Source organism: Strix uralensis, chromosome 16, assembly GCF_047716275.1.
Source record: "Strix uralensis isolate ZFMK-TIS-50842 chromosome 16, bStrUra1, whole genome shotgun sequence".
Lineage (NCBI taxonomy): Eukaryota > Metazoa > Chordata > Aves > Strigiformes > Strigidae > Strix > Strix uralensis.
The window spans coordinates 13481011-13505498 of NC_133987.1; the positions used below are offsets into that span (position 1 = coordinate 13481011).

General features: G+C 40.1%; 1 protein-coding gene across 1 annotated transcript in view; it reads right to left on the reverse strand.

The window, feature by feature from the left end:
• The window catches only part of XYLT1 (xylosyltransferase 1), a 204471-nt gene that overhangs the window by 65160 nt on the left and 114823 nt on the right, over positions 1 to 24488 (reverse strand). The window contains exons 3-4 of the mRNA XM_074885941.1: positions 3699 to 3871; positions 2848 to 3050 (exon numbers count right to left, since the gene is read on the reverse strand). Of these exons, the coding sequence (XP_074742042.1) occupies positions 2848 to 3050; positions 3699 to 3871 (376 nt within the window). The remainder of the gene's footprint in view (positions 1 to 2847; positions 3051 to 3698; positions 3872 to 24488) is intronic.

Here is a 24488-nt window from a genome sequence, read left to right on the forward strand (position 1 = left end):
AATTGTCTCCCTCCCAAAATTAATGATTCTAATATTTTTCTTCCCCTGTCTTTATACAGTATGATCCTTGACATCTGCTTCTGGATGTCTCTTCTGAAGGATGAAGGGCTCCTAGCAATTGTAATGTAGCCTGTGAACATATCAGATTGCTCCCTAGACAGATTTAAGCTTCATCATAGAGTATTAACCCCACATACTGAATGTGTTTTTCTGACTTATAAGGCTGGATTAGCTTTTATTATCAGAAGAGAAGCAGTAAAGGTTTCAGTGTTACAGATGGAATGGCAGATGGGAAGTGAAAGCTTAATGTGAAGCAGCTCTGGATAAAAACTATTAATCCACAAAATTCATATGTTCTTATGCAGGGAAACCTAGCAAAAACCACTCCAATATGACTAACCAGTGAGAGAAGTGTAAACTGCCCCTAGCCCATTATCTGACAAATCATGGCATGAGGTCTGAAAGAAGAAAAAAACCCCTCAAACACCCTTTTTACTATTTCCTGGAAAAACAATCAACTCTCTATGGGGTATGCAGAGAGGCAATGCCTTCCTAAAGATTATATAGAATATTAATTTATAGCACCTCCACTATGAAAATGAAATGGATCCATATATATTGATGAGATAACATTTTCCAGGGTTTATAGCTGTAATATTCCATATTCAAAAAAATTTAACAGTACCCATAAGTCACTGTCATTAAAGTTGTACCAATGAAAAAGGCTTTTTACTTTTCCTTGAAGTGCATGGTGTGGAGAGGAAGCACATTTCCATCAGTTCTGGTAACAGAATACTTTGACAGAAAGGGAAGCAAGCACTTCAAGTGCCTGCCTGGCTGCTGAGAGCCCACCATGCAGCTCTGAGAGCGGCTGCAATGGAGAAGCGTGACCTTCAAGAATTTCCCCCATGAAGAAACAAGCGCCTGGAATTCTTCCAGCTGAATGGCACTTGTTTAGAGTTGAATGACTGCAAGATACCACAGCATTATTACAAAGAATCCATTAACACTGAACTGACTACAGTCTACTCAACAAATCCTGTGACTGTTTACGGCCATGTCTGTAAGTGACTGATCCCATTTGGCCTTGTGGTTTAACCTGTTCCACAGGGAACTAAGAGCAGTCAAGACCATCACAGGTCACGGCCTCAGCATTACATGATGTTTAGGGTGGACTCAACACCACAGAAGGGTAACAGGATACATCTGCTGGAACTAGTCTATAATTATGCTAGACCTTCAGCAATTATTCTCCCAAAATTTATCTTACTTGATTCAAAGTGCCATCACCTACCTCCTCCGTTATGGTCTTGCATTAGTCTACCTTCTACCATCAGTGCAGCATTCCTCACCGGGAAAGTGAACAATAGGGAATAACAAGCTACCTTTTCACAAAACTCAAGAGATACACAGAGAACTACATATTCTCCCCTACAAGCAAGATAATATGTCAAAACTGTTAGGTCTTTTCCTGTTGGACACAAAAAGTGTTTAAATCAGATGCAACATGAAATACCATCATTTCTTAATTCAAATCCCCATGTTCCAATATCAATGCAATTTCTGTGACTCTTGTGCTCTTCTCAAAATTTTTGTCCCCAAACTGTGTTGCATTTCACTGACAGTGCTTAGAAATGGGCACTAGCAATAAAGACTTTTGGCAGTTCTCACAAAATCCTTCCTAAGGTATATGTTCATGGTTTTTTCCATTTTTCACTTCAGTGGGGATTTCTGTCTGAGTAGCAGCTTCAGGAAGGGACCCATACTTTGAGAGAGATCTTGTGGAAACCTCATCAGTGAAAGGCAGTGAAAGCATCTAATATATTTATTTTCTATGAGTATTAAAAGCATGTTATGTCATCATTCATCAGAAAATCGCCCAAGAAAGTTACTTCCCCTTGCATCAATTCATTTCAACATACAGGGAAAGAGAAGTCACAAGGAGAATTTCCTCTTTTCTTCTTCTTGATATCTCATGATACAGCCTCAAACCAACAGTTTAAGGACACTTTTTTTTGGGCAGGGGGGTTGGATCTTTTTTGATTTTTGGGGTGTGGGGTTTTTGTGTTGGTTTTTGTGCGTTTTTTGTTTGCTATTTTTGGTTTTTTTACAGACTATCTACTTTTGCACAATGTAGTAAACTTTATGGAATGCAGCTGTGGGGCCAGAGTATAATTTCACTTAAAGTCACAAGCCTTGTCATGTGATGGTGTGTGAAGTTCTTTGCCTGATGCCATGTGAATAAAGATATTCAGGCAATGGTTGGTGTTGAAGATGTAACTGACTCCTAGTAACTTTTTTGTCACTTTTACTATCATTAACCTGCACATAAAAAGTACTAAAAAAATGGGAGGGGAGAACATTACCTTAACTGAATCTATATTCATATCTTCAACATTTTCTGAGACATCAAATCAAACTGTTTATCAGAGCCCTGGGAGGGAGGAATCTCTCCATGCCTGGGGTCCATTGCTGAGCTCCAGTACTTCCTACTACTTTACTCATCTTCTCTTGCAGGTGCCCCTTGCTGGAAAAACAACTAAACAGAGCAGTCCCTGCTTCACCAGTACAAGTGAAGAACTAGTGCTGCTAGCCTGCTCACAGCCACAGTTCCTCCTAGGTAAGCAGCAGGCACACGGGGGTACAGTAAGGTGATCGTCTCCTTGGCTGAAGTGTGGCTGTCAGACACCAGCCTCACCAAGAGGAATCTTCTGCTGTAAGACAGAAGAAAGTGCCCCTCTGACCTCTGCTTCTTGCCACACAGAACGGACAAGTCATCCCTTATATCATTCAATACATATTTACTTTAGGAACAAAACATGTACATTCTTAAAACACTTATTGTACCTGATTGGGTAGTCAGCAGCACTGAGGTTAATGAAGAAATCCCATGGCCAGTCATTCATCTCCATTAAGTCCCTCATGGTCTGCAGGTAGGTGGACAGAAGACTTGCTCCTCCCCAGATAGTTGCCATTCTCCAAGAAGTGACTCTCACATTTGGGTACTGGTTGGCAAACTGGAGCACTTGACGGTGCAAATAATTGGATCTCTTTACAGGAGAAAAAAGTAATACATTCAAGTTACTCTGTCCAAAATTGTCCCTCCCTGTATTCACTAACCACCAACTCTACTTCTTGACTCACTAAGTGTTGCCATTGCTTTGCCCTCACTTACTATGGTCCACAATCTTTTTTTGCTAAATGCTAATTTGGAAATGTACAGAGACCCCTGTTTAGTTCTTTTTATTACAACTACAGTAATCACTAATCAGTGTAACTAGCTCTTATTTATCATTTGTCATTAGTAGATCCCAAAGGGCTTTTGTAAAGGAGGTGACTGTTACTACCTTTCTTACAGTGTGAAGTGACTTGCCCAAGGCACCTTGGGTCAGCTCCCCATCCAGTGGGCCACCACTGTCAGTCTGCATCAACTTACCAATTACTGTTAACTAAATGTACAACAGACAGACATGGATAGATACTCATATAGACACATAAGGAGAAATGAAGGCTGTTACACAGAGAAGACAACAAGAAAGAAAAGAAAAACAAAAGAAGCTCCGAACATGTAACAGATGAAGAGACAAAAAGTGACATGCACTCTATGCAGCAGAGGTGAAGAGAAGATAAAGAAGATGACAAAGATGGCTAGACTGACAGATGGCGAGACAGGCAATTTATAACCAGTGATATATTACCTTGTCAACATGAATGTAATAAAAATGGTCTTTATGGTAAATAGCCTTAAACATGCGTTGGAGTTGCCGAGAAGCTCTGCCATGAACAACCAAGACAAATGCGATCCTGACTGGGTTGGCTGGCATGTATTCTACGGAGTCCTCATCCCACTGTACATTGTTGTTGGCTTTTCCTGTTCAAAAACAAAACACAGGACATCTCTGAGTGTATCCACAGGGCAGGGGTGCAGAGAGCAGTACACATTTCACTTCAGCTCTTTCTTCAAAAGCAGTTTCTAAGGAGAAGTGAGAACTCACGAGGGGTGCCAGCCCACGTGCCATGACAATCATACCCATCTCCTCTGTCACCGTACAGGGTCATCACCCCCTGGGCAGCAGCCATGCCAGCTTTCTCCACACAGCCCTGCCTGCGTGCCTCAACCTGGACAAGGCTGCATCAAGACAGATAAGTACCCACATGTTTATGAGTCAGATCAAGCCCTACTTGGGTACACACATTTGCATCTTCAAAGGAATCACCTCAAAGTTTCTAAGCACTGTTCAAAGTATTCAAAAATGCCAAGGCCAAATTCACCCCTGCTCCCCCCGAAATTAAACCCGTCCATTTATCAAAAGAAGCTCCTTCCCAGGATCAGCACAGCTCTACTGAGAAGCTGGTGAAACTCTGTTATTTAACAGCTGCTGAAGATTATCTTGACTGATAGCATTTATTTGTAAGAGCAGATGTATCCCGGAACAGTTAAATGGCAACCTGCATATCTTCACTTCTTCATGTAGGAGAAGGGCTTTTGCAATCCTATTTAAAAGTTATGTTCATTTTTATTTTAACTGAGGAATTTCTGGTCTCCATTTTCTACAGCAAACACCACAACGTAAGGTTAAGACAGGATATACTGATTAACTGAAGAGCTGGGGGGACATTTTTAATCAGGAATTTAAAGTGCTTTGGTTTTGGTTTGTGTAACAGCTCTTCAACTCAAAAACCTGAACACAATGTAAGAAAAATACAATTTTATCCAAAGACTGACATCCATTCTTCAGTTATACAACCTCTTGAGTGCTCTGACCTTGTAAGGACCTTTCTCAACAAAAATGATTTAGGAAGAACCTGAAATTCTGAATATAAGCAGAACAAGGAAGGAAAGCGTCTCAAAGCTCAAAACCCCTCCTGCCCCAATTTTCCTCTTGCATATTTTAATTTTTTTCTTTTTTAAATGAAAGGCAATATCATTGTCTGAAAAGTTATTTAGTCTCTTCCTGCCTCTCCCCTCCCTCAAAGGTAAAATTTTTCAAAGTCCTAAGATCTGAGCAGTTACTTTGATTTATTTCCTCTAAAAGGTAAAGCCATTTGACAATCTTGAAAAGTCTGAACTTCTGATTATATTGAAATCCATATTTAATTTTTGGAAATGCATGTTAACACAGGCAGGACTCAAACATTCATTTCCCACTACAAGCAGCAGTTTGGAAATGGCCATGTATGAGCTGAACCAACTAAAATTAGCAGGTGCAATCATGTGTGAGAACATTAACACACCTGCCTTCAGCCATATGCAGTGCTTCAGCCAAATAGGATACTTCAAACTCAGTGCACACCTATGTTCTCAATAATCAACCAGCTCAGTAAAACTCCCTGGCCAGGCTAGCAACCACAGGTGGGACAGGACTTTAACCTGCTTTGTTTGAAGGTGGTGTCTCCCCTGCCTTCCCAGAAAAACAACAGAACTGGGGTTTACACTTTTATATGAACTACTAATCACCTTTATTTTTTAACTCACCAGCAAAAAAGCTGTTTTTTTCCTACCTTCCCAACAAAAGCCTGGGGAGCCAATTAAGTGTCCAAGTAAGTCAGAGATAAATTGATGCCATTTAGCAGATTCCAGGTGTCCAGGGTAGATATTAATACTATTACAAGATAGAATTTTTTAACTGACTTGAATTTGAAGGGGACTCAGGAAGAAACCCTCAGCTAACTCAGGAGTGTAAGAGGTGGACCTTCTAACAGCTAACAAAACCCTCAGGTTTGAAAGAAGCATGAAACTATGAGGAGCTCTAGCTCAGCCATCCTCTTTTCAACTTGTCATGGATCCTCTCTTTTTTCCTAAAAACACCAAGGAGTGTATCTGGCTAAGTCATACCCAGTTTCTGCACTAGTGCCGTCTGGGATGCCCCCATGCTCCTCCCACCTCCATGTACCCACCATCTCAAGACTCCTTTCGCAGGCAGTGGGGACACAATAGGCTTGTGCTAGGCTGCAGGATGAACCTGAGCCTGCACCTGGGCACAGTTATCAGACAGCGTGATACAGCCATGAAGGCTACTACGCCCTCCAAAACACCTCCTACAGTTATTCAAAAAACATGCTTGTCTGTTTGATTTGATAAAAGGAACAAGAAAGAAGACATTTGCCAAGTGTGAAGAGAGATTAAGTGAGACCGAAGGACACTTTTCCCAGGTTTTGGAAACTGGAAACATATGTTGATAAAAGTCAATAATACCAAAAGCTTTCCATTTTTAAATGCATTAATTACAAAAAAAAAGTTGGACATAGAAAAAAGGCCTTTGCATAATTCTTCTTTGTTGCATCTTCTCCTTATTAAAGGGAGTAGCATGAACTGAGAAAAAACAGACTGACTGAACATTTGCAGAGCACTGTTTCAGGTTACCTGAACAATTTGATCCCCTTAATTGTACTGAAATGCCCTTGAATAATTGAAACAATCCTTTTAGACAAAACCATGAGAGAGAAATCCTGCTGCAATGGGAGCAGCACATCCCAAAAAAGGGATGGTTAGAACATCTCCCATAACCCTCCCTTCAAGTTTCTCCTCCTCAGCAGTGCTTTTCTAGCACACTTGCTTCAAGTCAAAATCTGTTCTTTCCATCCTGGAGGTCCAGGAAAGTTGAATGTGTAAGAGGTGTACCCAGGCTCTGGAATAAGGCTCTTTGCTGGACTATATAAGAGGCTAAAAGGCAGCCATGTGACTATCCAGGAATAAGATACTGAGCACTAAAGAGCCTACAAAGTCCTAGAGGCACACTGCCCCATGTGAAAGACCCTTACCTCTCTGCAGCCCCTCAAGGAACATCTATCCGCAGTAGTACTGCTCATAAATTAACGCAACTTTATTGCCCCCAGTTGTATTCAGACTACCAATCAGGAAATTTCTAGCCCCATGAGTCACTCAACTTTAAAGGGAACACCAACAACTTAAATGGTATTTTTTCGAAAAACCCTCTACCACTAATTCAATAAGACTTGGATGAACAGCATTAAAAGATTGCTTAAATCTCATTTCTTCTATCATTTTCAGTTTGTTTATTATGGCCATTTGCCTATGCTCAGTTCTACTGTTTCTCCTGCATAGCTGATGAACTTCCCAATGCATGTGCTTAGGGCTTTTGCACTGCATCAGGGACAGAAAGGGACTGTAAAAGAAAGAAAATGTGTTTGGAAGAAGGACTGACAGGGGAATGAAGGGCAATGGCAATTACTGAAACCACCCATTTTTCTTTTTAAACTGCTTTGATATCAAGATGATGATGTCCCATCAATGGACTCAAATATTTTTAGTGGTTTTCATTACATTTTTGGATACCTCTCTTCTGAAATTAGTGGCTTTCTGCAACGGTATGCAGAAGGTGAGGGGAATTTAAAATAGCCATATTGTGGGTCTTTTATTTAAACTAACTTGCTTTCAATACCCACACTATCATTTATCTAGCAATTACTGAGAACAAAATCCACCCGAATTTTCACCTGAAATGCCACCTCACTTCATTGGGTTTCTCTAATAAATTCCTGCAGTGACTTATTTTCCTCTCTGCTATTGTCCTACTCGCCACATGCTCCTTCCTTCCTTCTCTTTTAGGTTTATTTTTTTATAGTCTCATTTTTCACCTGCATATTATTATGGCTTCTTTAATCCTATTCTTGGCTGCCTGAATTTCACTAAGGCAAGAATCACAGAATCATCCAGTTTGGAAAAGACCTTGAAGATCATCTAGTCCAACCATTAACCTCACACTGACAGTTTTCAACTACACCATATCCCTCAGCGCTAAGTTGACCATACTCTTAAACCCCTCCAGGGATGGGGACTCCACCACCTCCCTGGGCAGCCCATTCCAACACCCAGCAACCCGTTCTGTAAAGAAATGCTTCCTCATATCTAGTCTAAACCTTCCCTGGCGCAACTTGAGACCATTACCTCTTGTCCTATCGCTTGTTACTTGGTTCAAGAGACTCATCCCCAGCTCTCTGCAACCTCCTTTCAGGTAGTTGTAGAGGGCGATGAGGTCTCCCCTCAGCCTCCACTTCTCCAGACTAAACAACCCCAGTTCCCTCACCTGCTCCTCGACATGTGCTCCAGACCCTTCACCAGCTTCATTGCCCTTCTCTGGACACGCTCGAGTCATTCAATGTCCTTTTTGTAGTGAGGGGCCCAAAAACTGAACACAGTAATCGAGGTGCGGCCTCACCAGTGCCGAGTACAGGGGTAAGATCCCTTCCCTGTCCCTGCTGGCCACGCTATTTCTGATGCAAGCCAGGATACCACTGGCCTTCTTGGCCACCTGGGCACACTGCTGGCTCATGTTCAGCCGGCTGTCAATCAACACCCCCAGGTCCCTCTCTGACTGGCAGCTCTCCAGCCACTCCTCCCCAAGCCTGTAGCACTGCTGGGGGTTGTTGTGGCCCAAGTGCAGCACCCGGCATTTGGCCTTATTGAAACTTATTGAATGTTGTATTTCTTCCATCTGTCAGAATATCTGCTACTTCTGCTCTATTACTGTTACTTCCCTAGTTTTAGCCCGTGGCTGATTAGTACCCTCCATTTTGCAGCCTACTCCAACTGATAAAGAACCAGTCTGGTTTGCAAATAAGATGAAATTGGCAGGAAACATTCAATTGAGTACCTGCTTACTAAAAAATACCGTAGGACTTGAGAGCTGTATGAACCATGTCAAGATCTGAATAGCTCTAGCCACTGCATTTCTATAAAGCTTGTGCACAGCAGGTTAATGCCTGCATATTAATGACCTACCTCTCACATAGGAGCGCATAGCCTTCTGGGTGTAGGACAGAAGACAGAGAAGATGCATCAGATGATTTCACTTATTGTACCATTCAGGAGTGATAAAAATCTAAAAGGATTTTAAGACAGTACTTCTATTATTAGCTACCTCAGTGCTACCACTACACTGCCATTTGCCACACGCACTAAGGCTCACTTGGGGTGCTAAATCAAATGGCCTCCACCCTCAGTTACTTCACTCCACCAAAAAGTAGTTGCCAAGATCACCTTTCTCTCCCTGGTCCCAAACAGCCCTTGACAATATTTTCAACTCTGTCCACTTTTCTCCTTCTCGCCCACCAGGCACAGAGCAGTCATGGGCAGCTTCCTCTGTGGCACCCCCTATGCTGAGCCTTCATTAACACTTGTCACCTCTCCACATGCCATCATCTGCCTTTCCAAGAAAAATGAGTCAAGCCAACACAGGAGAATTTCCATCTTCTCCTCCTGCACTGGTCACTTGGGGCAGTCTCAGTGGGACTGCAGCTGCACCCCATCTCATCTAAAAAGCTTCTCTGAATGTGGGCATTTCCCATCAAGTGAACTTTCCTACATGTTTAGGGAGTTCCCTTCTTCTAGGATAACTTACACAGATTAGTAAAACTTTATAAAAATTTTGTAAAAAGTAATAAAAAGGCCACAATGTTAAAACAAGGTAAAACAAAAATGTGAAGAATATTATGTTACAGTTACATCTTGGGAGCACAGCTCTAGCCTCGGAAATAGCTTTGCACGTGTGAGTGAGTGGGGAGAGTGAATGGAGTGTCCTCTTTATGGCCACCTGGCACAGATGAAACAGTACCTCTGGCCTGAGAGCACTTGTCTTAAAACTGCCTCAAAGACTGTTGTTTCATTACGCAATGGAAATGGTGGAAAGAGGAGTGACTTCTTATGGTGCTTTGCTTCAGAGAAACTGCCACATGGAACCTCAACAGAAGTGGCAGTGCTCACCCAGCTTATAACAAACATTTCCTAGCCCTTGTATCAAAGCATATTTATTTTGCTATCCTAGACTGAAAACAAAACATGGCATATTGTTCTGTGACCAAATGCCTTTCACAAACTTACTGAAAAAAGCGAAAGTTGCCCTTCTGGCTTCCTGCTCAAAGCGTGACAGGACTGACATCAACATGTGTTAGCAGGAAAACCTGTACCTATTATTGCAGGTAACTGGAGAATCTCAGCTCTAGTGCAATTTCAACTTGCACTTTCTAGAGCCCAGAGAAATCAATACTCATAATTAAGAGTTTAATCTTCAACTACTGCAGCATTACTAAACACCAGAATAATAAACGTAGTGCAATCATTTTAATATTTGTTGTGGTGTCATATTATGCCAAATCATCCACCAATATAACTCAGAGACAACTTGCTAATCTTTTACTTCTATTGCTAATTAATGAGATCATCAGACTTCTCTAGCAGCACAAAGCAATCTTTTAATGAATTTTGTGAACCATCAACTTCTCTTCTCAGCTTGGTATTGTCCTGGCTGTTCAACAGAATACCTCTGCGCAGAGATACCTGGATGCTGCTGACTTCATCTGAACACAGCTGCGCGCGTGTACTCTGCCTTGATAGCATGAATCAATGAATAGAGGACATTAGAAGAGTTATTGCTGTGTAGTTCAGCACACTATTTACTGCTATTACATCCATAAATGCAATCACAAGCCCTTGTCATTATAGCAGGAGTACTAGCCATAATCACTCCAAAGAGGCAGAGCTCTGCAGTCCCTACTTAAACTCACAGAAGCAGCCCCATTCCCTTCAGCAGGACCATTTCTGCAACAGCCAGCTGAGTGGTAGTTGCCGAACTCAGATTTCCATTATAAATTCCTTCTCTTCAATTGCTCACAACTCATAACAACACAGCAGGTTGAAAATTTCCAGGCTTGGCTTTTGTCTGAAAATGTTTTCCATTTTGGTTAGAGCAAAACCAGTTTTGCCTTCTTCAAATGGTGACAAGACTTAAAAAAAAATATATATATATATGTTCCTTCATCTAGAAAACCCAATTTTTGTAACAGACCTAGTAATAGAAGTAGTTGGAGTTATATAAAAACAACAAAAAATTTCACTGAGCAATGTACCATGAGACATCAGGACCTGATGAGAAGTCTTTGTCCGAGGGCTTGATAATAGCAACATTTATCTGGAGTTATCCAGAACTCTTGCTGGAGTTAAGGCCCAATGATCCATTACAGCAAGTGTCTCATTTGACATCAGGCTCTAGAGGGGATATTCTGTCTTCCCACAGTAGCCTCCAGTGAAGAAACCTTGCACAGGCAAGGTAACTCCTGAAGCACAGCATCTGTTAATCATACTTAGATGAAAAAGCAATTTTTCCTATGTCAGAACCTAGAAAACTATCTTTAGCAAAATTAATCCCAACTTTGGGGTGACTATTTTCACCTTCAGTCTAGGAAACAATTCATTTCCATGGTGGCCCTTGCAGACATCTTTAGTGAAACAAAAGATTTCAGGTGAGCACAATTTTTTTTTCTTAATTGTTATTACTATTTATATGTAAAATGCCCACTGGTCTGTTCACAGTGTAGAAAACCCCTCTGGTAAATAAGGGCATTCACCAAAAAGTGGGCTGAGCAGCATGTGCAATTTTGGTGAATATGTATACTGACAACCAACTGGCCACACAGAGCTCTGTGTATCACAGACACGTCCTGCTCACTGCCAGGCTTGCTTGCCTGTGCCTCTAAGCAGCAGCATGAGCTGATCGTGCTCAGCATTTCAGGGAATCAGCACCTCTGTGTGCCAGCTGAACAGAGCACATCCAGCACCCAGGTCAAAGAGGGGCTGGGTTTCACGTCTAGCAAAGCAAACCAAGTTCCTGATGAAGATAATTAACATGACTGCTCATACGTGTGCTTTTTTAGTGGGTTTTAACTTGCTCAGCAAAGTAGGAGAGGTGAAATCAGATGATCAGATCCCCAGGGCACAGTGATTTGAGAGGGATGCTTATGGTTTACAGAATGAAAGGATGCTAGTTGTGTTCTGTAGATTTCCTTAAAATTGCTGTTTCCCATACTTTCTAGCTGTGAGTTAGCATTGAGCACTTTGGATAAAATTTCAGAAATCATGCTGCTATTGAAAAGTGGATATTCAACTTTTTTGCAGTAATGTTTTATCTCAACACCCCCACCCTAGTATTTTTCATTCTCAAACTCTACCATGAATTACAGAAGCAATTTATGATCCTCTGTAAGTTCATATGATCAAGTAACCCATAAGCAAAAATCAATGCAAGGTAGGCGGGAAGCAGCAAGACATAATTTACAAGCACTCAGTGACTAGTCCATTTAACATTAAAGAGGCAGATTTCAGTAATGTTCTTTCCCATGTTGAGCAGAAGCCCTGGCTTGGAACAAAGGGGCTGCTGATGTGGACATTTTGAGTCTGCTTTAATCATTTCACAGGGTGACAGTATAAACTTAGGGCAGTCAGAGGTGAAGAGCCACTGCCTTAGAGCTGGACAATTCCCTTCAGGAGATCACTGGAAGTTTCTTTACAGTGAGTTTGTGAACTGATAAGCAGCTCTGCATCCCTGCAGAATTTCATACAAAAAGGGAAACTCACTGTCATTAACGATTTAGGTTGAGTTCTGCTGCAACCCCTGTGCTGGAGAGACTTCTACCTTGTCTATGAGGAGAAAAATAAAGCGCATGAAAGAAGGAAGGTAGAAAGATAGAAGACACGTGTAGAACTGTTTCATATTCACAGCTGGATCATAAGAAGATGAATTGTTTCTACCAAGGCAAAAAAAAAAAAAGTCTGTTTTGGAATTTGAAAGAAAACATTTCTGTCCTGGCTTTGTCATCCTTCTGTTACAGCTACTTAATACTGGTGCTGTATGCACCACTTGCAAGACTCACTCAAGTACCCATCTGGGTAGCTACCATCTGTTAAGCAAATCCAGAAAGACGCCCTGCACCAGAAAACTTTGTGGACGTTTTTCACATGATTTGAAGGATTCATTGTAAATGAAGAAATATAAGAACCCTGAAAACAAAGACAGAAATCTTTTGAGTCACAAAATCCGTGAAAGCAGTTGGGATAACACAGGACTGTTCAAAATCAATCTCAGTACAGAACTTCATGTTACGTGTATGCATGCATGTGTGTGTGCTGCAACAGCACATTTATATCCACTAAATTTCAAACAAAACCAGGGAGCATTTGGTTTGAAGCAGCCTGCCATATTTCAGACAAAAACTTTGTTCTATCTTGCAGTAAGTCCTGAGTAGTTACTGAAACCATTTTTATGATTTGCAAATGACCGACTAATTATCAGATACCGCTATACTGCACTTGCAACACACACTAAACTTAATTTATTGTGATACTTATCTAGGCAGGCAAATAATCTCAGTAGCAAGCTTGGTTTTCTGACTGTTCTAATTATGAAAATGGTAGCATTCCTGGGAGACAAATCTCAATTATTTGTAGTTTTGCTGGAGTGTTTTAGCCAAGCATTTTCTCCCTTTTCCCACTGACTCTCATGAATAAATAAATAACACTCAAACGCAACAGTAAGTTAATTAATGCTGAATTAGAATGAATTTCCTAATAATAATATTTATCATATCAATTAACAGCCAATTAGCTCATCATGATCAGTGTTATCAGGGTGAATACAAAATGCCTCTAAGTGAACATTAGGTTATTTTTACCATGTTCAGTGACCTTGCTGGACTTTAGAGAGGTAATATAAAGCAGATTCAACAACAGACACAAATACTCCTTGCAAAGACTATTCACTCCTCTTGCACCTTATACGTTAGTTTGACTTAACATTTGGGAGGTAACACTCTTGAAAACCACAAAAAAAGAGAAAGACCACTATTTAGACATATCTGTACCATCACATCCCTAAGAAAATGCTCTAATAAAAGAGAGATTTTTCCAGCACGGCTCTCAGGACTAACCAGCAGCCCATTCAGAGTAGGACCCCCAGCTCTGAGAGAAAACTTGCAGAGACAACCAGCTAATCACCGAAACCAGGAGTGTCAGGAGTGTAATTCCTGAATGTGCCGGTTCTGTCACAATACACTCAAAAGAAAAGAAAAAAGCACTCCTGTCTTTTATGGTTAACAGATAAGGTGTGAAGGTTTTCTTAATGTGTGGAGACACCCTCCTCTCCCAAGGAGCCCACTGCAGGGTGAGACACTTCATTCAGGTCTGGTGGCCCAAGAGCTGACTCCCACCCAGCAGAGTGACTATTGTCAGGGAAACCTTGTGCTCATTAGGAGGGGAGGGGTTACAGAAAGAAAAAAAAGTGGTGAAAGGGTTGAGATGAGGCAAGTGTTTAGATATCTTACCCACCACTGCCTGTTGCTAAGGATGCTCCTTTCAACAGTCCAAAACTGATGAGAACAGGAATTTGTCAGACGAGATAAGTCATCCCACCACTCCCAAGAAAATTGATGACACAAATCTAAACTGAAGCATTTATAAAACCTCATCCACTGTTTGCATTTTCTGGACACAGCTACAGCCATGCCAGCAGCACTCTGGCTTCTACAAAACCAGCACCACAGCGTTGGGAGGTACCCAGTTCCTCTGAGCAGCCTGTTTAGCTGGTGCATGCCATGGGCCACCGGTCACCAGCACATCCTTCCTGGAGAGCCCCTGCCAGGGCTGCTGACAGTCAAGCTGCCTGCAGTCCCCTGCCCCTCTGCTCAGTGACAGTGGTGAGATTCACACCACATCAGCCTCTCCAAACAGTCTGTGGAGACAGAAGGACCCTCCAGAGGCTATTCAAGTGATGCCAATAGAGGCAGAATTGGCCAGAGTGGCAACAAGGCTCCTTTACAAGGCTCCTTTCTGCTGACAGACTCAGGTTTCTCTCAAGCAATAGTCGTGGACCATATGTACATCAGTCTCCTGGTATAGTATAGCTGATGCCTGGGGACATGGGTGATGGCAGCCCAGAGGTGCTTCCAGCTCCTGCAGTTTGCCTTAAGGGCACCTAAATTAGACAATCGACTAACAATTCAGGTGGCCTGAATTACACACCAGAGGATGCCAGCCCTCTTGCTGCAGATGGATTACATCCCAACTTGGACACCAATGACAGGCTTACCGCCATTCATGCCAAAACCAAAAATGGGCTTCAGAGTCAGCTCTTCTCTACACTGAAGCACTTTGTTCCCGTCCCTGCTGGAGAAGCCTTTAGATTTCTTGTGCAGGACAAGACGAAAAGATAGAACTTATTTCAGTTCAGACTTTCTCTTATGCCTCAAATCATCAGCAAGTTTAATCCTTCAAGGAACAGAAACTTGAAAGCCAACCAATTAATACAGAGCAACCAAGGCATATATTAAACAAGAAAGTAACAATATCAACATAACAAATCTCAAGCAATAGAGCTCTATCAAGGCTCATGCCACAAATTAGCATTTGAAACAGCCTTTGCTGACTCCAGTGCCTGTTTCTGTGTTTTGCAGTGTGTTTGGAGCCTGGCACATCCATAACCTTTACTCCATGTCTTCCTGTCATGCTCACAGCACGAATAATCAATAAGGAGTAAAACCAAAAGCAATTACATAGTTAAAATAAGTCTCTACTTCACATAACCTCCCAGGAGATATTCATGTACTGCTGAGACTAAGAAATGAATAGGTAGATAAAAGCATGTTTGTTACCTGCCTGATCAATCTCTTGGCATTCTGTTTTACTGTACTGTCATCTTTCAAGTCCTATGTAAAGTATCTTTTCCCCAGATATTCTTAAGAAATGAAGTTAATCATTATAATCAGTTGGTGTAAGGCCAGGACCAAGTTAATTTATACCATACGAGGATCTGGTCTGCTAACTCAAAATCCTTCCTTTGAGATTCCCACTACATCTGTCTCCTATTTTTTGAATGCAGAATTGGAAGGACGGAGTCTGCCTTTATTCTGTGCCCAAGATAATTATGAACATAATGTAGGAAACAGACCAAAAAAGTCAAGACTTTCACAGGTATTTTACATAGCTAGTTTGAAAAGGTCTAGTTAGGTACTGAGAATAAAGACTGACGCTAGTAAAAGTGAAAATAAACCTGCATACCTGTGCCTCATGTCCATGTGTTGTAAAATGTAAAAGTTTAGTCTTATGTTTTAGCTGACACTAGTTGCACTGCAAGTGGAATTAATTGGAATTTCACAACAGAGTCAAAAGGGAGAGAAAAGATAAATAGCACATGTCTAGGCAGACTCACTCCAAAGTTGTCAGGCTTTGCTTCCTCCACATCCTTTTGAGTTGAGCTTTACGGATTTCAAAAGCTACAGGGCTGGGACATAGCTGAGTGCTTTTAAGAATCTCACACTGTGGCAATAAAAGATGCGTAAGACATCAGATTCATGTATGTGTATGTACCATAAATACATCTATGCCTTGTGTGTGTGTACACCCACTGTATACAGTGGTAGGTTTAAATTAAGAAATAATTAGAATTTAAATATTTAAACTAAAATGCCACACCTAAAAAAAAAAAAGCTTCTCATGGAAACAAATGCAGTTTCCACATTCAGAGTATATGTTTTTCAGCATGTGTGCTGACACATAATTATTGTCAAATATCCCTTATGTCAAAAGATGCTGGTAAGCGTTGGTTTTCCCAAATGACCCAAAGTAAATCTCCTCCCAAGAAAGAGCTGCAAAAGTGTGGACATTCCATTTCTGCAGGCTTTCCCCTGTAGCACCTGTGATTTCTTGTTACTTCTGGTCACCAAAACCAGCACAATACAGGGACCGTAGCTCCAGTGTTAGCAGATTCAGCTCCAGTTCTGCAAGACCACGAGGCTCAGCTCAGCTGGTACTCCCAGCAAGACCAGGACATTTCCAGCCTCCCTGCTTAAAGTTCCCCAGCCTGTCACCCACTGCTTAAAGGCTCCTCAGCTGACAAAGTCCTTCTGATGAGCAGAAGTAAGAACCATTAGACAGGAATTAGAACACTAAATACTTTTCAAAAATCTGTGCTTTCCCTTAATATTGGCATTAATCTATATGATCATTTTACTTTTGTCGGTATTATGTGCATTAAATGAGCTAATTCTGTGTAATTTAAATTTCTAAAGTAGTACATAACCTTACCTTGTCTACCTCACATTCCCTATATAAGGTACTTCTCATTTGTCCATCAGAATAGTAACATATGAATTATTTTATCACTGAGCAGTTCTTGTACTTCAAGAAAGCTTGCTACCATGTATACTACTTAAAGGATGAGCATGAATAATTTTACCCAACACAGAAGAAAAAGAGGACCAATCTTCTCTTAGTATCTTACTTGTCAGACAGAGGAATACAACATAATTATATTGTGACATTTCCAACAGAATATAGATTCTACTGTAAGCAATTAGCATTGGTTCCTTTGACAGACTTCAAAAGATTACTTATATGGTATGCTAAGTTACAGTAATATATGAATAATAAATAACACCGCATTACTTTAGCTAGATTTTAACATATATGGACAGGTCAAAAGACAGGAGAAATAGATGGATGTTAATTCTTGCACAGGCCACCCTTATATTGCAAAATTGTTCATAAACTTGGAAAATGTTCAGGAGCTAAGCATGCACGTTTTTAGAAAAAACAAGCACTAGTGACAATAAGTACTCTGGATCTAATTAAAATGGAGAATTTTGGTCTGGGCACTGCGTATTACAACCTACTTCTCTCTTCCAGGAGACAGGAAAGGTAGGGCTAGGCTCTCCTTCCTGGCTGGAATACTTTCCAGAAGCTGCTTCTGATCAAGAGGGATTAGTAAAGATGGTTTAAGAAGAAAAATCATCAGGCATTAATCCTCTAAACATTTCATAGCCAACATATCTTTAATACAATCCCTCTAATCCAATTAAGGTGCCTTGAAAATCATATCTTGAATTCCATGCTTCATTGTGATCGGTTCTGTGTGAGTGAAACATCTACTTACAAGACAGATGCTAAATGCCTTCTCTGCTTCCCAGCTCACTCTCCACCCTCCACTGAACTAAACCCAAACCCTGCCCTTGACCAGGCTGACTCCAGTCCTGCAAGCTGCATTAGCAGCAAACACGTGTGCCCTAATACATTAGTCAGGGTGAGAATTCCCAACAATTTCAAAAGCAAGCTCACCACACAGAAGAGAGATTTTTAGATATTAAGATCTCTTTCATTCATAAACATATATAATTAAATACCCATGAGAAGCTGAACACATAATTTTAAGTCCTGATTTCACACCTGAGTATCAGTTACTTAGAATCACTAATAAAAGTAAGTGGACTACAGCCTTATGAGGTGGGATGGATGCTGGCCTTTTAACATTCATCCCTTCGAACCAATAGGGAAAACAATTCCTAATACAATGTTTTTGCAAGCAAGGAACAAATTATTACTCATTATCTGAGCCCGATTTTTTAAATGTTCTCACGAAAATTATTTGGATTGATTTTCACGAGGATGTATATTCACACTTAGGTTTATGGGGACAGAATAGAAAGAAATGGCATAGCCTTGTTGCTAAAATAAAGTACTTTCACTCTGTTACTCCATCATGGTATAAAAAGATCTCATTAACATACCACTAGAGGAAAACAAAAGAAAATCGAATTGCTGGAAACGGAAAATGTTCAACAAAAGCAAAATAAAGTGATTTTTCTGTATTTCACTAGACATTTCAGTTTTGTTGTTAAAAATGCCCAATGTGCAGAAAATGTCATTTTATTGACTAAAGTTACTGGCTGCTGTTAAAAGCATCTGGGGAGAATTTGTAAGTGAAATACATTCTTGCAATAATACCATAATTTATAAACCAGAGTTATAAATTTCAGATTTTAACAAGGCTATAATGCCCTTGGATGTCAAGGAGCTGCTTAAATAGTAACTTGTAGAAGAGTCTGCTCTATACCACAAAAGATGAGTATCTGTGCAATGTTTAAAATAAAAAAATTAATGTTGATGTTTTACAGACAAAAAATAATAACGGATATTATTTCTAAAATTATTTTAGCTCTGCTCCTCAGAGTCTGTCTTCCCATTCTGCAACTCTCCACTTCATGGTTGCAGTCAGAGGGCCTAAATTTGGCACCTGCCATTTACTGCAGTTAGGACTGATCCTGCCCTTCCAACGCTGCCATCCTGCCGTTTGAGCAGGACCTTGGCTTCAGGAAGGATCTGCTTGTGCACAGCTTATCCCACACCACGGAATTTGAGGAGTTTGGCAGAAGTGAGCATGATGTATTAGCATGGACCTCTAGGAATATTTTAATGGTGCAGCGTACTGTGAGACAGGGCACATGTCCAAGTAGTTATGCATTTTAATTAGGTAAAGCGAGTGCTAAAAAATCCTTTGAAGCTCTAAATATAATTGGTAGCATTGGCTTCCAATATAATTGTTTCTTTTTCCTGCCACCTGCTCAGTCATACACAAACTATTTGACCACCGCTATCACAAGGGGAGGCTTAAAAAAAAAAAAGAAAAAAAAAAATAAAAGCTTGCATTCAGATGTAATTCAGTTCCTCCTCCTCTAAAAAGATGGAACACCAAACTAAACAAATTCATTCACAATTTGGCATTTATGGTACAGTAGGACATAAAAATCATCAACTGGCAGCAAAACTGCTAAGCAAAACTAATTTAGGAGATGAAAAAGTGTGAAACACAAGAAACATCTCGCAGATTGTAAAATGACATGTTTATTTAAAAAAAAGACCAAGGAAAATAAAAAATATTAGCAGAGCATAGCAATAACAACCATAAGACTCCCTGGCTGTCAGTTGGTTACTTACCATTAACTGCAGACTCCCGGACTGAAGAGCAAGTGCTCTGCAGCCCTCAGACACCAAGCACCTGTGTAACAGCAACTAAATCAGCACATAGGGTAGGTTAAGCCAGTCCTTCTCATAATTAATGCTTTGAGCATCCTAAGGAAGAGGAGGATGAGGAGGTGGAGTGGGCAAGAGAGACAGGGAAAAAGCCCCAACAGGTTTGTTGCAAAAACAGTTACATACTTCACTGTCTGCAGGGGTGGGATCACTAAGGATCTTAATGCTAGCACCTCAAGTATAGAAAGGTACAAAATCACAGCACCAGAAGGTCAGGAATCACTGAGGTTCACAGTTATAGCAAGGTCTCCAATTACCACTGCAGCTGCAAACAATTCTGTGTGGCTGTGGACTATCAGGAACTTATCCTCACAGCTCAAAAGCTAAAACCCCCAAAGATTATTTTTAATTGTAGCTAAGGATAGATATTACTTTTTAAGGCGAGGAGTTAGTTAATGAGTAGTAACAACATAACTCTTTACACTTCATCTGCTGAATTCATTTTAGTCCACCTCCTGCTATGCAGCAGGAGTCACCCATATGAAATCAATGGAGAATCAACAGTGTAAAATTAGTATCAAAAGAGAATTAGCATGTCTGAACCAAATTCTGCTCAGTTTGCTCATGTTCCAGCTCTGAACAATTCTTGATCTATATAAATGCAGATTAACTTTGAGCTTCCTGAAAAATCCCCCATTCTAGCTAGAAGAATCAAATACAACTGCGCTGCAATTTCCTTCAAATATAATTTATTTTCCAGTATCTTCATTCTGACATTAAAAGAATGATGAAAAATCTCTTCAAATTAGTTCCCAAGACAGTATTGCTGGAAGGCAAACTGTTTATCCACACACACACCACTCCGTCCCTCCCTTTCTTCTGTGAGACTGACAGGGCAGAACCCACCACTCAGGCCCCACTAAAACTGAGTCATTTTTGAGGATCCTTCTCCTTGTGCCTCAGTGACACCTCTCCCCGGAAAACTGCTATCGATCTGAGCACTTGGATCCTGCCGCACTCACTTGAAGCGCAGGAAAACTATAGATCTGATTAACACCATCGGAAATACAGGCCAAAGTAGTCTTTTGAGGATGCTTAGAAGAGTTTTCAATATATAACTTATTTTTTCCCCAGGCAAAGTCATGATTCCTTAGCGGATTCTGCCCATGCCTCCTTTTACAACTCAGCTGGTTTTGCTCTAACCTTGCTTTAAAACATACAGTTGACTTGTCTTCATATCTAATCAGTGTGAATACTTATTTCTAGGGTCAGAAAAAAGTCTTTTTTTCACATTATAGAATCGTAGAATACCTTGAGTTGGAAGGGACCCATAAGAATCATCAAGTTCAACCCCCTGCTCCTTGCAGGACTACCTATAACTAAACCATATGACTAGGAGTGTTGTCCAGATGCCAACATGCATTTACTTCAGAACATCCAGCTTGTCTATAAAACAAACTGCAGTGTGCAGATTGGGCTGCCTACTCTGGGACTGCACAAAATAACTGTTTATTTGAAACAGTGTATCTAATTCTTAAGGTTAAGAAGAAAGCATTATATTCCCTATCAAAAGCAAGTTACTATTTAACTATTCTAGCTTATTCATGTTAAACAATCCCTTCCCTTTTTATGTTTACATTCAATTTAATGGTACTGTTTATCATCAACTGAAAGAAGTTTTTAACATTACCACCAAACTGAGCGAAAACATACCTCAAAGGCACTACTTCAAGAAATTTCCTCAGAATAAAATCTTTTAAAATACTTCAGAATATTATTTTAGAATAGATAAAATAAAAAGAAAAAGCAGTTTGCTTACCACCCTGACCTTACTGTCACACTAAGTACCATCTTTTACTTAATGTAAAACCACTTTTAATTTCTGGAATGACTCTCTTTGGAAACTAATTCAATTTCTTATGACACCAAATGCTTACCGTTCAACAGGACAACTTTCATAAAGTTGAAGACAACATCTGAAATAGAATGCCTGTTTGCTGGCAACCCTTCTGTTAGAAAAAAATCACTCTCCAAAACCGAAAGTCAACTAGTATGGGAAAGGGTTAATATTATGTTAAATGAAGAGGTATTTAAAAATAACAATTACACCTGACACTATAATTACATTACCCTAGTGTATAATCCCAAAAGAACAGAGACCTTTTGCCAAAAGGTGATGAGTGTTAATATGAAACCCAACGTGTGCCCATTTTAATTACATATGTGCCTGCTGAGAACATATGATAGAGTCCAAAAAGCTAATTCATTGTCAGCATGACAGCAGGAACTAATATTAAATCTTGCACACTAAGTAAATTTTCCAGATTACCAACTACCACACAAAAATAGGATGCATTGCAAATGTGGTAATCAGCATGAAAGTAAAATGCGAACACAATATTGCTAAATAGAGCTCAACTCTGAGCCAGCAGTGGGTATAGGAAATCTCCAAATAGTTCACCCTTTCTCTTCAAAAGCAGCAGCATTCAGCTGGTCTAACTCTAACCTCACTTACACCAGGTTTGCACTGACTTTCACCATGTTGATCTTCACCAGCACTGTAATAAAGTGATGGCACTGCTGTCTATAAACCTCATTTGTTAAAGTACACAATTCAACTGCTAATTCTCTTTAGCAATATATAACAGCAGTTCAAAGCAGATTGGGGGGTTTTCTTCCTTTTTATACTTAGCCTTAAATGTTCTACATTTCAAAGATATTACTGAGTGTTTCCGTGTTCTCTTCTCATGAGTCCCTGACAAGTTTCTGGGGCTGAAATGATGTTAAGTCAGTTTATACCTCCTAATCCACACCAGCGTGTTAACACACATTTTGATTTACTTATAATTATGGACATATTCATGCATCGGTCAGTGTTGTCTAAAGACAGTGCCTGGAGTACGAAGAAGAGAACCCACAGTCAATGTACACTGACGAGCTAACCCTGGAGAAACAAGACATAAACACAATTTGAAGGCAGCAGAGACCCAGCCAATACTTCTAACTGCATCTTCACCTGCCTTTTTGTTGCTTTACTGATGCATTATTAATTAATAACTACTGAGCCTTCCCAGCAGAACATTTTAAATAACAGTTGAATTTCTTTATGGATGATTATGAATCATAAAAGTATGTCTGCATGTTCAAAGCAATAAACAAGCCCAGGTAGGGAGCCTGAACTGCTGGGGAAACTGCTCTTTGAAGCTTGAAGTTTTAGGGATGCTAAATGCAACTACATAAAGTGTAGTATTACGCAATTTCCAGTTTAGTTTAATCCAATTAATCTGAAGAAATAAAGGATTTTCTACGTTTTGCCTCAGCATAGGCAAATACTGTTTGAAAGGAAGATGATGGCATTTTAGAAAAGCTGCAGGGTTGGTTAAGTTCACTGCTTTATCCAAATGAAGCTACACCAATTTACGCCAGCTAACAATTATTGTTTTCGGTTCTCAACTAAACTAATGAAAAGAAAATTGTCAAATCACAATTATTTCTACTCAAGATTTATGCAAATGATGAAATATGTTTCCTCAGCTTTGAAATGTATTATTCAGGGATGATGCAAGGTTTTCATGTTCTGCTTGAATTCTGGACAAACTCAGGAAGTTTTGAAGCTTTATTTAGGGCAGCTTTGTGCTATTGCAGGTGGATAGTTTTAGATATAGGTGGAAATAAATTTGTAATGCTTGAAGATGAAAACTCATTTGCAGATTCTGTTTATCCATAAGATAATTTTTTCCATCTCCACTTCAAAAAATAAAAAGCCTCCTCTTATTCAAAGAAAATTCTAGCATTAGTGTTCAGCAATATCGCCGCCTTTAAGGCAGAAAGGAACCTGCACTTCCCATTCACTTCTTACTAGGTTTAGTTACCATCTGAATGACGATTTTAATTTTTTTGCCTATTGACTGTGCTTAATATTTCTTTGTTGTGTTTAAGCTGATACACAGATAGCAAAAGGGCAGCTTCAGCTGTGATTACTGATCCTATTACTTGCCTTCTCGATAAATAATCCAGGCCCTTGCCATATAACACTTGGTAGATGAGAAAGAAAACAAATTATCTATACTGTCTTCTGAACAATGAAATACAAAATTATTAATCTGTACTTAGGCAAACTCTAGGCAAGAGAACATACGCGAGGACATGCAGGGCAGAGCATAAGTGCACCAAGGCTTCACAGTACGTGGGCTGTTTCGATGGCCATTTGCATGGGATCAGTCTTATCCAGTAGCTCTGAGGGACAAATCCAAACGTCATCCTGTGGTTTTGTTTCCAGCTATTACAAGGCCACATGTTTCTATTCCACTGAACCTATACCGTGAGCACAAATCAGTAAAAGGTAGGCTTAGTCATCTGGAGTAGATGCTCGATATGCCTTGGCAGACAAAGTAATTGTGGCCCTTGTATTCTCTTTGCCTCCAGGAATAAGCCACCCCACAGACCTCTGGAAGGCTTTGTGTGTGCCCTCTGAGGACAGCCAGCATGTGAATGTCAACTCACTCTATTCTGCTCAGTCCTGCTGAAAAATTTTTACTCATCTTTCAAAGCAAACAGAATTCACTCTTAATTCCCCAGACAAACTATTACTATACTTCCTAATATTTCTTTCTCTCTCCTAATCTTAATTCTTCCGGTTTATGGCTCAGTCCTTCTACAGGGATTCATAGCAAATAGAAAGAATAATATCTTTCCTACTTTCAGATATTGAGATGGATCATTATTCCTCCTGATATGTTAGAAGATATTTATCAGTTTGAGTTATGAAGCCTTTCTGACTGTGAAGATTTAAACATCGACTTTATGCCAACTTAAAGACTCCTAAAAGTGTAGGAGATTGCATTAGATAAATAATTTAACAATAAAAGGTATATCAAGGCAGACATTATTGCAAACT